At 45.0% G+C, this 18,346-nt stretch overlaps 1 protein-coding gene across 1 annotated transcript; it reads left to right on the top strand.

Annotated features, from left to right (window-relative positions):
* The first annotated feature begins 251 nt into the window (after positions 1-251).
* On the top strand, positions 252-16,896 carry PROZ (protein Z, vitamin K dependent plasma glycoprotein). Its single transcript, XM_050950454.1, has 8 exons — positions 252-321; positions 2,265-2,428; positions 4,213-4,237; positions 5,135-5,248; positions 9,181-9,312; positions 11,401-11,489; positions 15,757-15,880; positions 16,379-16,896. The coding sequence occupies exons 1-8, from the start codon at positions 252-254 to the stop codon at positions 16,894-16,896; spliced, it is 1,236 nt and encodes a 411-aa protein (XP_050806411.1).
* Positions 16,897-18,346: the final 1,450 nt, after the last annotated feature.

Here is an 18,346-nt window from a genome sequence, read left to right as displayed (position 1 = left end):
GGCAAACCTATTCCACCCCAACTGTCCAAAGGATAAGGGATTGCCTCTTTCCTGGAATGGGAGCATTGTTGTACCACTAAATTTTTCTTTTTTTTTTTTTTTCCTTTTCTCTTATAGGTTGTCATTTGTTGACGCTGAGCCCAGGCATTGATTTTAGAGTTACTGAACTTTAAACGTGAACATTTCTCAACTTCCCTGAAAGCTCTGCAGGAATGCAGGCAAGCTACAGTTAACTATTACAGTGGATCAAAATGGCAACTCACTTTTGGACAATATGCTTTCTTCTTTTTGTCCTCCTTTTCCTTCAGACAGAACAGACAGGTATGGCATTTGCTCTGTTGTTGTTGTTGTTTTAATTTGGTTTTGTGGTGATCTTCCTAAAAGAATACACAAGATCTTCACAAGAGAATACGAGAATATTATTTGCCTGTTATTGTTTTAACTTTGTAGTACAGGCTATCACTGAAGCTGGCAGTTCCTGATTTTCACCCACATTTCTCTTGTGCACTTTAGCAAAAACTACAATTCAGTTACTGATGCAAAAACCTTGCTTTATTTCGCAGTATGTTATTCTATTAACATCAGTACAATGCTTTCTCTGTACTCCGTACTTATCATCCATAAAGAGTGCCCATATGTGCGGTAAAGTGCCTTGTCACTTGGCCTTTCTAATCATCGTTCTGATGAAAATTGAATTTATGGTAGAAGGCCAAAAGACATTGCTTTTACGTGATTTGCATGGATGCACTTTTCTGCATTAACGCCTAGAGTATCTCAAATGGCTGGGGAAAGGATGGGAGAAGGAGAAAGAAGCTCTGCATTTATGCATTACGCTCATAGTAATAATAGTAATGATTTTCACTGAAGTTCATCAATCATGTACCACAATATGATTTTTAAAAGATATTTTAAATGCACCAGAAATGAAACTAATGGCAAAAATACACTATCAATCATGCAAGAAAAATGAGACTTTTTTTTTAAATATATTGTGGCACTAGATAGCTTTTTTCTTTAAAAAAAAAATCACGGAATTCATTTTTTAAAACAATATAAACGGTGAGTTCAGTCCTTGAGGGGGCATTTAGGGATCTGAGGCAAAAAATCTGTCTGGGATTGGTCCTGCTTTGAGTACGGGGTTGGACTCGATGACTTCCTGAGGTCCCTTCCAAACCTGATAATTGATGAAGACTCTCAGTAGAGTCAGTCTGAATAAGGAGTGGAGGACTGGGCCCTTAAATAACAATTGAGGCACAAATCGTTCCCTCCACCTCTGCAGAAGAATTTTTAAAAAAACAAAACCCATGGATCCTCTCCCAAGGCCTCTAAAGTGAGGAGTATTGCCTTTACGGTAACATTTTTCCTCCCTTCCCTGCCCTGTAGAAGCTCCTTCCACAGGTTTGTCAATTTGCTTTGAAGAGGTGGCATGAAGCCGGAGTGAGAGAGGAGGTTGCTAGAGGGACATGCCTAATTCTTCCTCCAAGAAGAATTCTGCTGGATATTAAATACGGAGTCAGCACTAACTTTACCATGCGCCCTGTCTGTACTGCAGATCTCCAGTTGAAGAAGAGGGTTCTGGATGAACCAGATTGTCATGGAGTCCAGGACAGAGCAGGGAGCAATGGAGGCAGGATATGGATACAGGACTGCCATGTGGATGGCCCTGCCTCTGGTGGACTCCCTGAGATCTGGGGATTGGCAAGGCTGAACTAACTTCCTATTCTACAGGGTTCAAATCCTGCACTTCCCAATGGAAAATAACAACAAAAACTGTACTTAATTTGTGGCAGGTCTTTCCAAGGCTGAGCCCTGGCACCTCTAGGCTTGGCAGTTCAGAGGCCTGGCACCTCTGGGCTTGCTGCATCAGTTATGAAAGTAAAAAAAAAATGCACCTTTTTCATTACAGATTGAGCACTGGACAAATTTCCATGATTTCCCAGTCCAATCTCGGCTAAGAAAGAAGTGCTGGTGCAGTATATGCACTTCTACAACTTTGACATTGATGCAATTCCTTCATATTTCTCTTCATATTAAAAACTGCCTGCTTCCTGACCTATTTTAAGGAGACAGAAGTAGATAACAAAAACTGTCTATATATTTACATTAGTGCTAGAGTGACCAGATGTCCTGTTTTTAAAGGGATAGTCCTGTTTCTTGGGACTTTTTCTTATATAGGAGCCTATTACCCCCCCATCCCCTGTCCCGTTTTTTCACTGTGCTATCTGGTAACCCTATTTAGTGCGTCTTGTTATACAACTTTTTAGTCTTTCTATCGGCCAACAATGCGAATCAAGTTATCTCGAGACATAAGCGTGGGTCTTTCCTAATTATTGAGGAGTTCTTTCAAGGCAACTTGGAAAGAGAGTGCCTAGAAGAGAGATGCACATATGAAGAGGCAAGAGAAGTATTTGAAGACAGTGAAGACACTGTAGGTATTTTTTATTTGTTTTTTTCTAAAAATTGCAAAACTTGCTGCTGCTTAACTGGTCAGAAACTGTCTACACTGTGGCAATGTTTGATGCTTTGCAACCTAACTGCATTGCCTAGATTTCTCTGCAATGTGAAATCATCTTGCATTGCACCGCTTTGCATATTTTTTTTTTTTTTGCTACAGTGTTCCAATAAGGGATTGATGTTAGGAGAGGGGGCCAAGAAAGAGGCGGTGACTCCCTGGCAGGGACAATCAGCAGCATCTACAAGGGGAGCCCCTTCTCCTGAGCAGCAGGCAGGTGCCTCCAATACAGCATTGTGTAGTGCACTACCTCCCTGCAGTGCATGGTGCTTTTTAGGGGAACCTTACCAGGGGCCCTATCTGCAGGGAGAGTGAGGGAAGCAGCTGGGGAAGGGGGTGCCAAGGCCAGCAATATGGGTAGTAGGGCTTCAGGGGGAGTTTGGGAGGGATTGGTGATGTTGGGAGGCTGGTGCAGCTGGGGTGTATGTTGGGGGGTGAATCCAAAAGCAGTGTTATATACGTGTATATATATATATACACACACACAGCGCCACACCTCAGCTCCCCGCTGCATCTTTCCTGGCTGGGATCCAGCAGGGGAAGTGGCAGAAAGGAGGCTTGCTTAGCAGGCACCACAACACACACCAGTGGCCAGGAAGAACAGCAGCATGGAAAAGTTCACTGCCTGCTATGAGATTCCAGTGGGTCTGAGTGACTGGATCGAGGCCTGAGTGCCATGTGAAACATGTGACCGGGGGGCAGGAACAATTCATGTAGTGGGGAACTGAGAGCCACTGAACCAAACTGTAAACCCTGTATAGAATGGAAGCCACTTCAAGCCATGGGGTGCATCAACACCCCCAGAGCCTCTAGTTCCAACACCTATGAGCGTGATACTTGGCAGCCCTGCATTTTAATGCTTGGTCCAACTCCGTTAATGTCAAGGGGAGTGGTCCAAAGCCTCAGAGTCCTATTCAACTCTCCAATTAACTAGCAGAATCAAAAGTCAGTATTGCCAATTCTGGGAGAGCAAACATGAGAGGGACCAAATAAATCATGAAATTGGCATAAATATCATAAGATGTTTTTTAAATTATATTTTTTTCCATCTGTTCTGATGTTTGAAATGTTAGGATGTTTTATGCCTGCGCTTCAGGAAACTCAGCCTGAAATGTACAAAAACACACACACACTGGGAGAACTCCACTCTTTCACACACTCTTTGAAACAGATTTTATAGTTAAAAAAATTAACATCTGTCACTGATGGTGCAATATACAACAAATCACACACATCGGAACCTTCTGCCATTTGGGGCTCCAGTGACAGAGCTTGGGGCTCCCTTCCCAGGCTGATGGTGTTGGGGGTGGGGAGGAGAGGGGCAGGATTTCAAGTGGTGGTCACTGCCAGACTTGAGGACAATGGGGTTAAGTATTGTAACTGAGCAATGTCACATCATTGTCCAGATATTTTAGACACCACACTATTTCTTCTTCCCTCCCTAATATTTTTTCATAAGAAATATTTATTTTGGAATAAAGCAATAGGTTCTGATCCTGTACTCCTGACTCAAGGAAAAGTCTCATTGCATTCAGTGGGAAGTTTGCCTGAGTAAGGACCAAAGTTTGTGTGACTATTTAACTTTTAAGCATAGACTATAAGATTTTGTTCTCTTGCACATTTTATGTTGTGACAAAGTGTTTGTGGGAACAGGTATTAACCAAGAGTTGTAACAAAAGATTTCTTTTTAATTTTTTCAGAAGAAGTTTTGGGCTGGCTATTTCAGTAAGTTGACTGTTCAATCTCTCTTTCTAGAATGATTTTATGAATGGATCATTATACTTAGGATTATGGAATTTGAAAGACTCTCAGGTAGTTTATTCAACTTGCTCATTATTTTAAGTATCCTACTACTGTTTAGCAAGCATCTGGTGAAGTGGGAGAAGATGATGTACACAAAAAAAGAGCAGAAGTGGAGTCATTAAAGCAAGCCATCTGAGAAATAATTAACAGCCAAGACTGTAAATCAAAAAAAAAGTGTTAGAATACTTGGCTAGATGCAATAACATTAAATAGGCTATTTCTTTTGTTTTCCCTGTGCAAGACTGGGCTAAATTAATCTGGGACTCTGAGCACTCCACAACATGGAAGCTTGTGTGGCTCCACTCACCTAGCAGCGTCCTATACCATTGCCTTGTTGCCTACCTTGGAATGGCAGTGGTAAGGGGCCTCTTCTTTCCCCCCAGGAGCAACAGCAAGAGCCCTTATTCTGTCAAGAGGAGCCAGAGTTGTTGTAGGGGCCCAGCTCCCCAACCCCAGAGATGTAGGGATGGCAGCAAGGGGATGCAGGCAGTACTCTGCACAGCACCCAGGATGTATCTGCATGAGTGGGTAGTTGGGCCAGCCCTGTGTGCACCCTCCCCGCCTGCTTCAGAGACACACACAATCTTATGTCAGGGTGATGTTGGCAGGGCATTCCCAGAGCATGGGTCTTAGACCAGATCTACACTACAGACTTTTGCAAGCATACCTGGGTCAGTCAGAGGTGTGAGGAAGTCTGATTTGTGACCAACACAGCTGTGCTGGTAAAAGATTCCATGCTGGGAAGAAAGCTCTGTCATTAATAGGCATTTGTCCCTGTTGATGATTCCTATAACTCTTGCTGATGCAACATTCATTCAGGTGGCAGACAGTGCTCCTCAAACCCATGCCAGCACAATGGTGTGTGTCAGGACAGCATTCGTGGCTACACCTGCACCTGCACGGATGCCTATGAAGGGCCGAACTGTAATTTTGGTAAGGCAACATTTCCTCTAGAGGCTACAGTGGAAACTATATGGACCTCATGCAGTCTATATTGTTTGTTTTTATGTTAAAATATGTGATTCCTAGCGGAGGATGCATTACAGTGACACATGAGATGAACAATTCATATCCCCTCTTCCCAACAACCTGGGGTAAATCCACTACAATGTTAATGCAGCATGTGGCTGCATTAACTTTGCTGTGCCCTGTCACCTTCCTTCTATCCTGGAGAGACTGAGGAGGCAGCAAAGGGCATGAGAAAGCATGGCACCAGTGAAACCACAATGGAGGCAGGATTGAGAGCCTGGAGCCAGGGCAAAGGGCCTCTGTGTGGATGGCCCTCTGCTCATCATCCAAAGGTTCTCAAAGTGTGGTCTGCAGATCACTTGTTAGCTGGTCACATGGTGCTCTCTCTCTATTCCTTGTTTATTCAATGCAACAGCATCTGGAATCTAAAACTACCTTAAATATGTTCCTAATATTACTTCTCCAGGTAAGCAATTGCTGTAGTTGTCAGAGGGAAACTGACTGCAAATAGCAGGGAAGATTGCCCCCACCATCATGAATGAGAGGTCAGCAGGTGCCCCCACAGGACAATCCATTAAGAAATGGTCCAACTTTTGAAAATGTTTGGCAACCCTGCTGTAGTGGATCCCTCTCAAGGGACCCATGGAGTGAGTATGGGAGCTAAACTACTGCCCATCTGGGGGAAACTTGATGGGGGAACTTTGTGGAGGTTTCCTCCATAGGTCCCAGGATGCTTTTTCTTTGGGTTTTTCTGTTAGAGGGGGCAATACAGCTCAGTTTTACTCCGTTCTGACTGAGGCAAACATCCACTGACTTCAGTGGGAGTTTGCCACCGTAAGAATTGAGTAAGGACCTCAGGTACTAGTCCCTGGGACGAAGGAAGTCTATCCTAAAAAGTGAATTTCTCCATGTTGATGTTATCCCTAAGAAAAAACAGAAAGATTTAAAGTTGAAATTTTCTGGGTGCCAAGGTCTCTTCCAGTGTGAACAGGCTAATCAGTTACGCAGATCTAACTCTTTAGAAAGTATTTTGTTGGGATTCAGACTCAGACCTCCATTTTCCACATCAGATATTCAGCTTTTTGATGCATAAAGATAACGTAAATAATACTTGTGCTCTTCTTAGGTCTACTCTGCATTTTACAAGCGCTTTTGAGCAAATTGCTCAGAACTTGAGCACATACTTTATAGTCAGTTGTTACTATTTACTGTTTTATTTACATAACAAATTGGAGGACACAGGCAGTCTCACTCACATGGAGCTGACTACTTTTTTTAGAATTCCCTATTATAGAAAGTCCTTTACACTGACAAACTGACTGATAACAGAGCTTAAATGTTTTTCTGGTCTACTTTAGAATGTGAATGGATATTAATTCAACTAGACAAGGATAGAAAAAGTCATAGTACTTACAAACACATTGCGCCAGGTCCTTGAATCTGCTCCTTAGAGCTACTTCATCAACCTTAAAACCGGTGCAGCTGATTATTTGAAGATTTGCCCTGGTATGGAGGAATCTCTGGGTGCTGTGCGGCAATTTAGCCCCTCTGGCATAGGTGGTGTAGCTGGGAAAAGGGGCAGTGGGTATCATAGGTTAGGGGAGGTTGTGCCTTCCCAAACAGCCTGGTGTGGCCCCGCCATGCTCCGCCTCTAGGAGACCCCTCCTGCAGTGCCTGATGTTCTGCCTTGGCCCAGGCTGACCAGGGCTGGGCAGCCTATTGTGGGGACTAAGGGCGGCTGGTGCTGTGCTGCCCACCTGGTGCTTGGACCATGCTGCCTGGCACTCCGGGGCTGAGAGTGCTGCTGCTACACTGCAAGGTGCTCCAGGGCTGGGGGAGCTGCTGCTGTGCCACCCAGCACTGGGGGCAGAGGCCATGGTGGGGGTGCTCTGGGCTTTGGGGGGGGCACAAGGAGAGAGGAAAGGGGTAGAGCCTCAGGCAGAAGGGGAGGGGCCAGGTGACCAGCCACGAATGGGCAATGGCCACAGTCACCTTTAGCTCTGGCAGTCCCCAACCATGGAACGTCTCCTTGAGGACCATTTCCACTGGCACCAGGGCCAGTGCAAGGATACTTTGCGCCCTAGGCAAAACTTCCACCTTGCACCCCCCACCCCTCCTCCCAGAGCATCGATTATAAACTCTCAAAAATGAATACTGCATAATATGGCATTGTTCGTTAGAATTAATATATGTTCGGCTTGAAATTTTATTAATTTCATTAGTCTACATATTTAATGAAAATAAAAGAATAACCTGACAGGGTGTGGGGCTGGCTGGCTTTGGGCAGGGGTGTGTGGCAGAGGTTGGCTGGAGACGGGGAGTGCGGGGCTTGCTGTGGACAGGAGGTGCAGGGCAGGGAGTGCGGGGGCACGGGGCTGGCTGCGGGCAGGGCAGGGGGGTGCAGCAGGGATTGACTGGAGACGGGGTGTGGGGCTGGCTGCGGGCAAGGGCGTGTGGCAGGAGTTGACTGGAGACGGGGTGTGGGGCTGGCTGGAGGCAGGGCAGGGGCTGCAGCAGGGCTGGCTGGAGGCAAGGCAGGGGGTGCAGCAGGGGCTGGCTGGAGACAGGGGGTGTGGGGCTGCCTGGGGGCAGGGCAGAGGGTGCAGAAGGGGCTGGCTGCGGACAGGGTGGCGGGTACTGGGGCTGTCCCTATATATTCTGGGGCCCCACACAGCCGCCCACCCTCCCCTGTGGGGAGAGGGTCCTGGGAGGGGGTGTGGTACCCCAGGTTTCTGCTAGGGGAGGATCCTTGGGGGGCACCCCAGGCTTCTGTGGTGAGGCACGCATCTGGCTTTGAGGGCAGGGAGGAACCACCCCCGAGCACTCACCAGTGGCGCGGCTGGGGCTGGGTCTCTGCACTTCCCCCTGCTGATGAGTGCAGGCCCCGCCCTGCTGCAGAGCTCAGGGGAGTGAGGGTCGGGCGGGGCTGAGCAGGGGCGGGGGCCCTGGGGAAGAGCCAGAGCAGCAGGGAGCAGCGCAACGCCCCCAGCGGCTGCAGAAGGAATGACATCACTTCCCGGCCAGCTGGCCGGAGCTGATCAAAGCCGCAGACATTTTGGACACCGCTTTTTGGCACCCTCAAATCTTGGAGCCCTAGGCAGCCACCTAGTTTGCCTAATGGTTGTACCAGCCCTGACTGGCATAACTTAGCTCATCCCTTGCCACTGGATCTGCACAGCCCCAAGCCTCACAGAGCTGCAAAAACAGCTTAAAGGCAGCTTTGGTGCCTCCTCATCCCTGAGCTGTGCCAGGTACCAAATGTCCAGTCCTGGGGATATGCCTATTATTTTTAATATTATTTAGTGCCACAGCAAGCCTCAAGTGTTTGCCCAGCTATGGGAACTGAAGAGAGTGGCACTTTTCAAAGGCAAAAAGTGCTTCTTTTATTTTCTGTTCTTTTACATTAGTTGCTATTAAGTTTAAAATTTCTTGGCATGAGCATAAAAAGAGCCCAGAAAGAACAGCGTTTAAGTCCTTTATTTTTTAAGCAGCTCCTGTCTCCATAAAAAGTACAACCATTCTCTTCTTTCAAAGACACCTGGCACTCAGTGCAAATACATGCAAATATGTGTCATGGCATTTTCCATGCAGAGAAGAGCTAGTGTTACTTTAGCTAGTACGACCTACAAACACAATCCTGAAATACATCCTGCCTGATCCAGTGGGGTAGGGAGCAATTCACTTTACAATGACTTCATGGGAGTTGCTGTGGCTCAGTACCTCTCCAACAAGTTAAAAAGAGGGAGTAGCAAGAATTGTTTAAATTATGAGCTCAGAAGAGCATGGAAAAGTGAGCAAATGTCATTGCTTAGCAAAACAGGACCCATAGTGTGCAAGAAAATCCCAGTTTATTGCTCAATTGTTTCTTAGTGCTTTGCTTTTGTTGTTCTCTTTAGCTAAAAATGAGTGTCAACACAAAACTAGAGAGGGATGTCAACACTTCTGCTATCCAGGATCTGAGTCCTACCACTGCGCATGTGCAAAAGGCTATGAACTTGGGGAAGATAAAAAATCATGCATTCCAAGAGGTAAGTATAAAAAAGAAGTCAGAAGAGAGCATGCTTAGTCCCAGGGTAGGCAGGCTGGGGGAACGGCATCAATATGAACTGCTATGAGTGCACTGAGACCATTAAAATGAACCAAAAGGAGGTGTCCTGAGGGCTCCAGTGATGATGAATTTCCAGAGAAAAAATAACTACAAGGTTGCGCAAACCCAGCTTCAGAGCAAAGCAAATCCTAAAATTCATTCACTGGCCCAGATTTTCCAAACACTTCCAGTCTAAAGAGTATCTCCTCTGAAGTCAATTGAGTTATGTCTTTAAAACAGGTGTGATAGGAGAATCAGGCCTATTGTTTTTATTTTGCCTGTGTCTTTTTTTTGTGGTTGCTGCCATGAGATCAGCTCTCCCTGCTGCAGTGAGGGTAGCACATGCCTATGCAGTGAATAGGTGTGAGAGCAGCCCTGATCTTCCTACATTAGTTGGCCAGATGGGGGAAGGGACGGTGCCTCAAAGACAGCTGAGCTCCCTTCCCATGTGTGGAGGCCCCTCTACACATGTATCAATGAGGTTATGGTCTGGCACCAAGATTTTAGGAGGCACTGCTCCTTGGCAGGTAGGGCACTTTTTTCTCCCTTCCAGCTGGCACACTCTCACTGCTCAGTATCAAATAGCCCTTTGATTCCTCTTATTTAGGGTGACCTTATACCCTGGACAATTCCCTTTTAAACCCTGTCTCAGATATTTTGTTTTGATGAAACTGGGCATTTGTCCCACTTGCTCTTGCCAACTGATCGTCACTTGGCAAAAGCAAATGGGACAAATGCCTGAGGTACAGAGGACTGTTGGTGTGTGTGGGGGGCAAATGGCAACACCAGCCATGCACAACTGCAGTGATGCCAGGCGTCTTCAGCCAGCCCCACATGGGAGGGGGGTTGGGGTGGGAGAGATGGCTTGGGAAAGCCCCATGTGGTGTCCCATTTTCCCTTTGGGAAATATGGTCACTCTAGTCCTACTTCCATCCCTCTCCTCTCCTCTCCTCTCCCCAATGGTAACGCGTCACACCCAGTAGCCTCTAGACCTATCTGTCTGAGGGCTGGTGAATCACAGATTTGATGTTGCCCTCAGCATAGCTCCTAACTGACATTTATAGCTATACTTCAGAAACAACACACTTTGGCACAACTGGCAAATTATTTCATAAGCAGACAAGCACTGGGAAAGCAAGAGGCAAGGTAAGACAGTTCTGTAGTGATTATAGCAGCGGTACTTTGTGAGGCTGGAGGGACTGGGGGGATGGGGCCTGCACAGCACCTGCTTGCTCTTTGGAAGCCATGAATAATCTGACTTAGTGGTTGGAAAGGATGGGGGTCCTTTTAGGGCACGTCGTCACTTTTCCAACTGGAGAAGGTCTCATGTTGGGCCTCCCTGTGAAGGCTAGAAGAGCAGGGCCACACTGCTTATGAAAGGGACTTATACTCCCCCAATCCAGAAGATGGCTGGAGTCTGTTTGGGAGCAAGGCTGATGTTTCACTGGCTCTCCAATTCAGTATATATAAGCCCAATCCCTGCCTCTTATCAGGCAGTTAAATATTTGACAGAGTAGGGGAAGCACCTGGTGCAACATATTGCAAATGTTCACTAGTTGGCAGTGGTGTTACTGATTTAAATCTTGTAGTAGAGGAGCCACCTTTTCTCCAAAACTGTACCTGCCAGCAGGAGATGGTAGTATATTCATAATTACTGTTTTGAATTGCTTTGACCATAACAATGAGAGAGTATTATTTTGTCCAGCCAAATAGTGAAACAGGGTACCTACCCCCAAGAGCTCAAAGTTTCAAAGGGTTGGATTTTGTTTGATATAAATATCAAGCACTTATTGCAATGGAAAATTATGAAAGAAGCAAACAATAAATAAACCATTGATCTTCCAAAGTCATTAGCAAGCTACTAGAAACTGAGGATCTGGCCCTCCATTTTGCAGGGGTGGCAGGGGAGGGGAAGAACCAGTGATCTTAAAGCGTTAAAATGGGAACACCACAATATGTTCAAGATAGTGGTTATCTTCAAACATCGCCACAAAAATTGTGTGCATCTTTTTCTTTTAACCATTACTAGATCAGTGTGCATGTGGCAGACTTGATGACATTAAAATAAAGAGGCTGAAGGAATTTAAGACTACTTGCCACAGAGGATTCCCTTGGCAGGTATTTATAGAGATCTTTGGAAATACTGTTATTGTAGAAAAGTCTATAGTAAAGCTGTGTACTCAGATGCAACACACTTCTTATCTTTGAGTACTTAAAACATTTTTTTTAAGGTTTAACTAAAAAAGAGGTCAGATAAGTAGAAGCGAAGAGGTGAAAGATAGTAGAGGACAGCAAGACCCATTATTACAAACTGTTGTGGTCAACCTCCTTGAAAAATAAAAATAACTTACTGTATTTAAATGTCACAATTTATAAATTATGCTTGGAGCATCTCATTCCTTGCACTTACCTATGCCCTATTAGAAAACTTACCAGTGCATCAAGTATCAATATAGCAGGATCCTACCATTTTTTCAATATAATTTGAAAGTCCTATGACTCAGTGCTTATTTAAGGGGAGCCCCTTCTGAACTGTCAGTTTCATAATACATAGTATATTATTAGATATTTAGTGCTACCTTCTTCTCCCTTCACTACTACAATCCTATTTGATTTCTTTGCAACTGCAGCTGTTGATAGGCTCTACCTACTCCCATTTAAATCAGTGGGAGGTTTTCTGCATGCTTAAATAGGAATATTATCCCCGGGGCTAACAGGGCAGAATGTGGACATTTCATTTGAAAGATAATTAAATTACAAATCTTAGCTGCTTACAACAATTCAATATTTTGCTCTTATTCTATCATACTACAAATCCAGGGCTGTCCTTAGGCATATGCAGCATACACAGCTGCGTGGGGCACCACTGGGTCTTAGGGCTTCGCTACACTGGAGAGTTGCAGCGCTGGCGGTGGGTTTACAGTGCTGCAACTTACTCACCGACTACACTTGCAAGGCACATACAGCGGTGCATCTCCCTGGCTGCAGTGCTGGCTGTACTCCTGCTCTGCCTCAGATATAACAAGTGCAGCGCTGGTGATGCAGCGCTGCTCCGCAAGTGTGGCCACCAAAAGCGCTGTAATTGGCCTCCGAGGTATTCAGAGGTATCCCAGAATGCCTGTTCAGCCACTCTGCTGTTTTGTTGTGAACTCCGGGCTCCTGGAGCTGCTTATCTAAAAAACAAACACAGCTCGTTTGCTTGAGCAGAGGCAGGCAGAGGGATTCTTTTAGAATGTTCACAGCTAGTGTTTGCTTGAGGAAAGAAGCAACACGGCGGGGAGTGGGGAGTCCGTTTTGGAGCAGCTGCTTATCTGGTCTGAAGGCTATTTAGGAGTGCATAATTTGCATTTAGTGAATAAGAGAGGGGTGGGGGAAGGGCTCGAAACGTTTAAAATGATTGAAGGTTGGTGATGTGTATCTTCCAGTCCTTAGAACTTGCAAGGCAGGGAGCTGACAGCTCCAAAAATCCACTCTCTCTGTTTCCCCCACGCTCCGTCACACTCCACCCCACCCACCTCTTTTGAAAAGCACATTACAGCCACTTGAACGCTAGGATAGCTGCCCATAATGCACCATTCCCAACAGCGCTGCAAATGCGGCCACACTTCAGCGCTTGGTAGCTGTCAGTGTGGCCACACTTCAGCCCTTTCCCTACACAGCTGTACGAAGACAGCTGTAACTCACAGCGCTGCAGACCTGCAAGTGTAGCCAAGGCCTCTGGGCTTGGCTACACTGGAGAGTTGCAGCGCTGGTGGTGGGTTTACAGCGCTGCAATTTAGTGACTGTCCACACCTGCAAGGCACATCCAGGGCTGCAACTCCCTGCCTGCAGTGCTGGCTGTACACCTGGTCTGCTTGGGGTGTAATGAATGCAGCGCTGCTTGTCAAGTGTGGCCACCAAAAGCGCTGTTATTGGCCTCCAGGGTATTAGGAGGTACCCTAGAATGCCTGCTCACAACATACCAGAAGAATGGCTGAACTCCAAGCTCCCCATCTAAAAAACACAAACAGCTGCTGTTTGCTCCAGTGAGTGAGCGGAGGCAGGCAGGGGAATTGCTTTGGAAGGTTCACAGCTGTTTGCTTTAAGAGAGAAGTCACACTGGCAGAGGGGGAGGAGGGAGTCCTTGTTGAGCAGCTGCTTATGTGGTCTGAAGGCTATTTAGGAGTGCATAATTTGCATTTAGTGAATAAGAGAGGGATGGGGGAAGGGGTCAAAACTTTTAAAATGATTGAAGGTAGGTGCTGTGTATCTTCCAGTCCTTAGAACTTGCAAGGCAGGGAGCTGAGAACAGTGTCAGCTCCAAAAATCCACTCTCTCTGTCTCCCCCACTCCCGTTTTGAAAAGCACATTGCAGCCACTTGAACGCTGGATAGCTGCCCATAATGCACCACTCCCAACAGCGCTGCAAATACGGCCACACTGCAGCGCTGGTAGCTGTTAGTGCGGCCACACTGCAGCGCTTTCCCTACACAGCTGTACGAAGACAGCTGTAACTCCCAGCACTGTACAACTGTAAGTGTAGCCATACTCTGACTCCTGAGGTGATCTAGTAACTTAAAAGTGAGAAGCCTGCCAGACCCATTAGCACAACATTGAAACTGTTACAGAACCATTGAAGTGGTAATGAAGCCATTTAACAGGCATTTGCCAATCCCCAGGTATATACTGTGGCCTTGGCTACACTGGCGCTTTACAGCGCTGCAACTTTCTCGCTCAAGGGTGTGAAAAAACACCCCGAGCACAGCAAGTTACTACGCTGTAAAGCGCCAGTGTAAACAGTGCCCCAGCGCTGTAAGCTAATCCCCTTGGGGAGGTGGAGTACCTGCAGCCCTAGGAGAGCTCTCTCCCAGCACTGTGACCACACTCGCACTTCAAAGTGCTGCCGCGGGAGTGCTCCCACAGCAGCGCTTTGGAGTTTCGAGTGCAGCCAAGCCCTGTCAGTTTCTGAATTTAGTGACAAACGAACAGTTGTGCATTACTGTAATATTTACTGAGAACATGTTAGTCTACAGGACCTTAGTTTAAAATTTGCCTTAAAAATATTTCATTAGTGAGCTGGTGAAGATTATAAAATCACATCTCTAAAAAATCCTTGCACAGATTTTTAGATGCATAATCATCTTTAGCCTTAAATGCTTGGCTCTTCAGACATATAGTTTTTTAAATACATCCTTCAAAAGACCACCCTTATCTAAAATACACATTTTAATTACTATAGTTAAAAAAACCTTGCTTCCAAAATCTTCCTGTCCTTTCTATCTCTTTCTACCTTCACTGCACCCCCTTGCCCTTAAAGGGACAACACCCCTTTCCTTCGATAGCTGGACAAAGAGTTTCTCTTTTACTTCTGACTATCTGATGAACTAGTTTTAAGAGAACCCTCTAACAAAATCAGTACCTCGTAAGATATAAAATCTTTTCTTATGCCTAAAATCTTTAGAAACATATTTTTTTAAAGTTGGTGAAATTTCATAAACATGTCTACTGTTATGGAGATCACACAAAGTAAATTAGTGTTCCCTTTTTCTAAAGGCAATTAACATTGTTATAAACACACTAAACTTCTGTGACTGATTAATTTAAAATGTCTTTGTTTCAGTGAGTTAAGTATGTAGTAATCTGAAATTATTATTTTATAAAGGCTTGAGTACATTTAAAATATAAAATCAGCTTAGAAATGCTGATTGAAAAAATGTAAAATACAGAAGAGTTGAAAATAAATCTCTGACAAACTTCAGAGCACAGCAAAGAAAAAAGACCTGTGACTGACATTTTTTATTCCCAAGTTTAGTTTTTTAATTAGATACCTTCTGCATGTCCAGTCTTCACCATTTGGCATGCAGTGGAAAACATGCTCCATTTTCTTTAGAAAGAAATTGCAGAAGAGTGTTTTTTGTTTTTGTCCCCCAAATGTCATTTGCTTCATGGATTTGGCTGGAAGCAGGTGAGCAGGGTGGGGGAGGGAAGAGAGGAGGGAGACAGTGGGGAGAGGGCAGGACTTGGGGCAGAGCAGGTGGGCTGGGGAGCTAGCCTTCCCAAGTGGCAGCGTCAACCAACTGCCCACGACATCAGGTAAGAGCAGGTCGGCTCCCGCACACCCAACACGCGCTGTTGTCTCCTTAGGCAGGCACCGTATTCACAGAGCTGAATGCATCTGTGTGAAGGAAAGGGTACGGGTGTCTGTGAGGAAATTTAACTCTCTGCCACCATTAGGTGGGCTGGGCATCTCAGTATCCTTTGGGGCCTTGTCCCCCCGCTCCTCCTCCCCAGCTGCTGTCAGGCATAAGGGTGCCAGTTTAATAATACGGCGCAGGGCTGCACCAATCCTAAGGATGGCTCTGTACAAAGTTAAAGACAGCAGAATTTACTGGTTTTTGTTTTATAGGTCCTGTTGCTAAATTCGGAAGGAAAGGGATTCTGTGGCGGTGTTCTTTTGAAGAGCAACTTTGTGTTGACTACAGCTGAATGTGCCCTTCTGCACAATCATTCTGGTATCAGGGTTAGGACTGGTAAGTGATCAAGCTTCCCCCTGCCCCCGCTATTGTCAATCTACATTTTTGTGTTGTCAAAATGTACTTTAAAGAGTTCACACATAAAAATTGCCATTTCAGAACATTCTATCCTATCCCAGGAAACAAAATGTCTGCATTTAAAATATTTTACTCATAGGGAACAAGTGGCAATGTTCATTCACTCCCATTTTTCTTGCGTATTTTACATTGTCATTCCTGAAATTATAGCTTCTTCCTATTCACTCACACCTATATGCTCTTGAAGAGTTAAAAAGTATCTTCAAAATTTGTATAACCACAATCTGATATGCTTAATTGCTGTAAAATCAACACCTATTACTGGTTTTTATCTTTATCAGACCCTTATTTCACAGTAATGGTGGTAGCTAGGTTGGCAGAATAGCTCTCATAACTATAGCAATTAATTTGTATTCACCTTTGGGGACAGATGCTAAACCTATTTCTAAGAGCAGTGAACATGTCATAACTTCACAGGGAACAACAGGATGCACGGAGCTGGACAGGTAGTAGGTGTGAATGAGAAACACATACATCTGCGGTACGATGAAGCTACTGGTGAGAATAACCTTGCATTGCTACAACTCGGAGAGCACATTGAGTGCAACAACTACCACCATCCTATATGTCTTCCTGACAAAGACTTTGCAGAACATATTTTGATTCCACAGTTGGCAGGTACTGTCAGTGGCTGGAAACTGGAAGAAAGCGAGGTAAGAGGCTCACTAGTTGAGTTGCAGGTCTCCTACCTTCCTGAAAGGGAATGTGAACAAATACTCAATACAAGTCTTACGAACAGACAGTATTGCGGACATCACCAAGAGCCTGTGGCTGGGCAGCTGGCAGGAGGAAACTTTATTGCCCATGACTACAAAGGGACTTGGTTTCTGACAGGTATTTTTGGAGTGTGGCCAACTAATGTAAGTAACTGGGAACCATTTATTTTCACAAAGACTTCAAGATATATAATGTGGTTCAAACAAAAAACTGAATAAAAAAGACCCTACAGCACCAAATCATAACTGCAATTAAAGACCACTTGGATGCAGTAATTGGACTGGCTTCAGCAAGGTCGGCCTGTATTGTGTTACGCTAATACTGTAAATATTTATCTGTAGTTCATCCCTCAAACAAAATCCACTATTGTCCAATCTCTTTCCAAAGACAGGATTGAGGATTATTGTAGTAGACATGTGGCTACTTCACTTTGAAAACAATCAGTTTGAATTTGTACAGCACTGTTCCTTAAGCTGATCTTAAGAGACTAACATTTTTACTGATTGTGTATTAAAAATAAATGAATCACTTTCCCTACTCACTGAAATGTCCCTATTGCTAGGGAGAAATGCAGCTACTGTTTCAGGGAGCAGAGACACTTACATAAATAAAGTTGGGCAGGATTTGGCCATATACCACAGTAAGTACTTGCAAAGCATCCCCCCAGCCCATCCCCTGGACTTTGCTAGGATTACTTGAGTAAAGATTTGCTGAATCAGCCCCTAGAACAGGAATAGTCTAAATCAGACATAAGTGAAGTGATTCCTCAAGTCACAATTGCCCAGGTAGTCTGGCCCTTGCTTTGGCCCAGATTGCCAATTGATGACCTTGCCTCATTTGAGCCAAAGCAAAATAAGTTAATGTATCACTACCATGTACTTTGTTCATCTGACAAGTATAAATTTAGCTTTTAATTACTGCTGATGTTTCATTGTATGTTTTGTAAAAGTAAAGTAATGAAATCGCTGCAAAAAAGCGGCTCCCTGCAGTGCTCTGCTTCTACTTCCACATTCTTGCTATTGAGTGGGGACAGTCACGTCAGAACAAGACAGCTGAAACAAAGCACTCCATTTTGATTCAAATCCTTCTGAAACTGTGCTATCAAATGTCAATGGATGTACCCTTGTGAAATGTAATGATTTTGATGAAACAGCATTTTTCTGACAGGAAATGGTTCCACCTAAGCTTTTTGACCATCTTCAGTTACCATCTGTTTGTACAGTGCCTAGCACAGCAGGGCTTCAATCTCACTGGACACCTCTAGGCCCTACTACAATGTAAATAATGATCCCTGCCCCAGACAACTTATATGCTAAAGACAAGGCAAACAGGTAAATGAGACAAGTGGGCTGAGGTGGAGGCCAGGGGAGATGGAGTTACAGAAAGAATAGGCTGTATGCTACCCTTAGCCAAATCAGGAGTAGTGATCACAATCCAGTCCCTGCCTCAGTTTTCTCTGTCCTACAGGAAGAGGAGCATTTTGAATTGCGCACATCTATTTTCCTCACTGATGCTGCAGCACTGTAGTCAATGGGATGAGATTCAAAAATAAAGAGGCTTAGATCCTTTTCCCAGTACTGTATGTTTTAAATATCCTCAATCATTAAATATACACTCTTCATACTGGTACACCCTGCTTGTGACACTTTCCCAACACTCTTGACTGGA

Source organism: Gopherus flavomarginatus, chromosome 1 (genome assembly GCF_025201925.1).
Source record: "Gopherus flavomarginatus isolate rGopFla2 chromosome 1, rGopFla2.mat.asm, whole genome shotgun sequence".
Lineage (NCBI taxonomy): Eukaryota > Metazoa > Chordata > Testudines > Testudinidae > Gopherus > Gopherus flavomarginatus.
Note: the sequence above shows the minus strand (reverse complement) of the source record. Positions and strands in the feature narration are given on the sequence as shown.

Bases quoted from the DNA above. Each gene is read 5' to 3' on its own strand.
- PROZ (XM_050950454.1), top strand. From the start codon at position 252: ATGGCAACTCACTTTTGGACAATATGCTTTCTTCTTTTTGTCCTCCTT. The intron at 2,429-4,212 runs GTAGGTATTTTT...TAATTTTTTCAG, and splicing joins TTGAAGACAGTGAAGACACT to AAGAAGTTTTGGGCTGGCTA. The intron at 15,881-16,378 runs GTAAGTGATCAA...ATAACTTCACAG, and splicing joins TGGTATCAGGGTTAGGACTG to GGAACAACAGGATGCACGGA.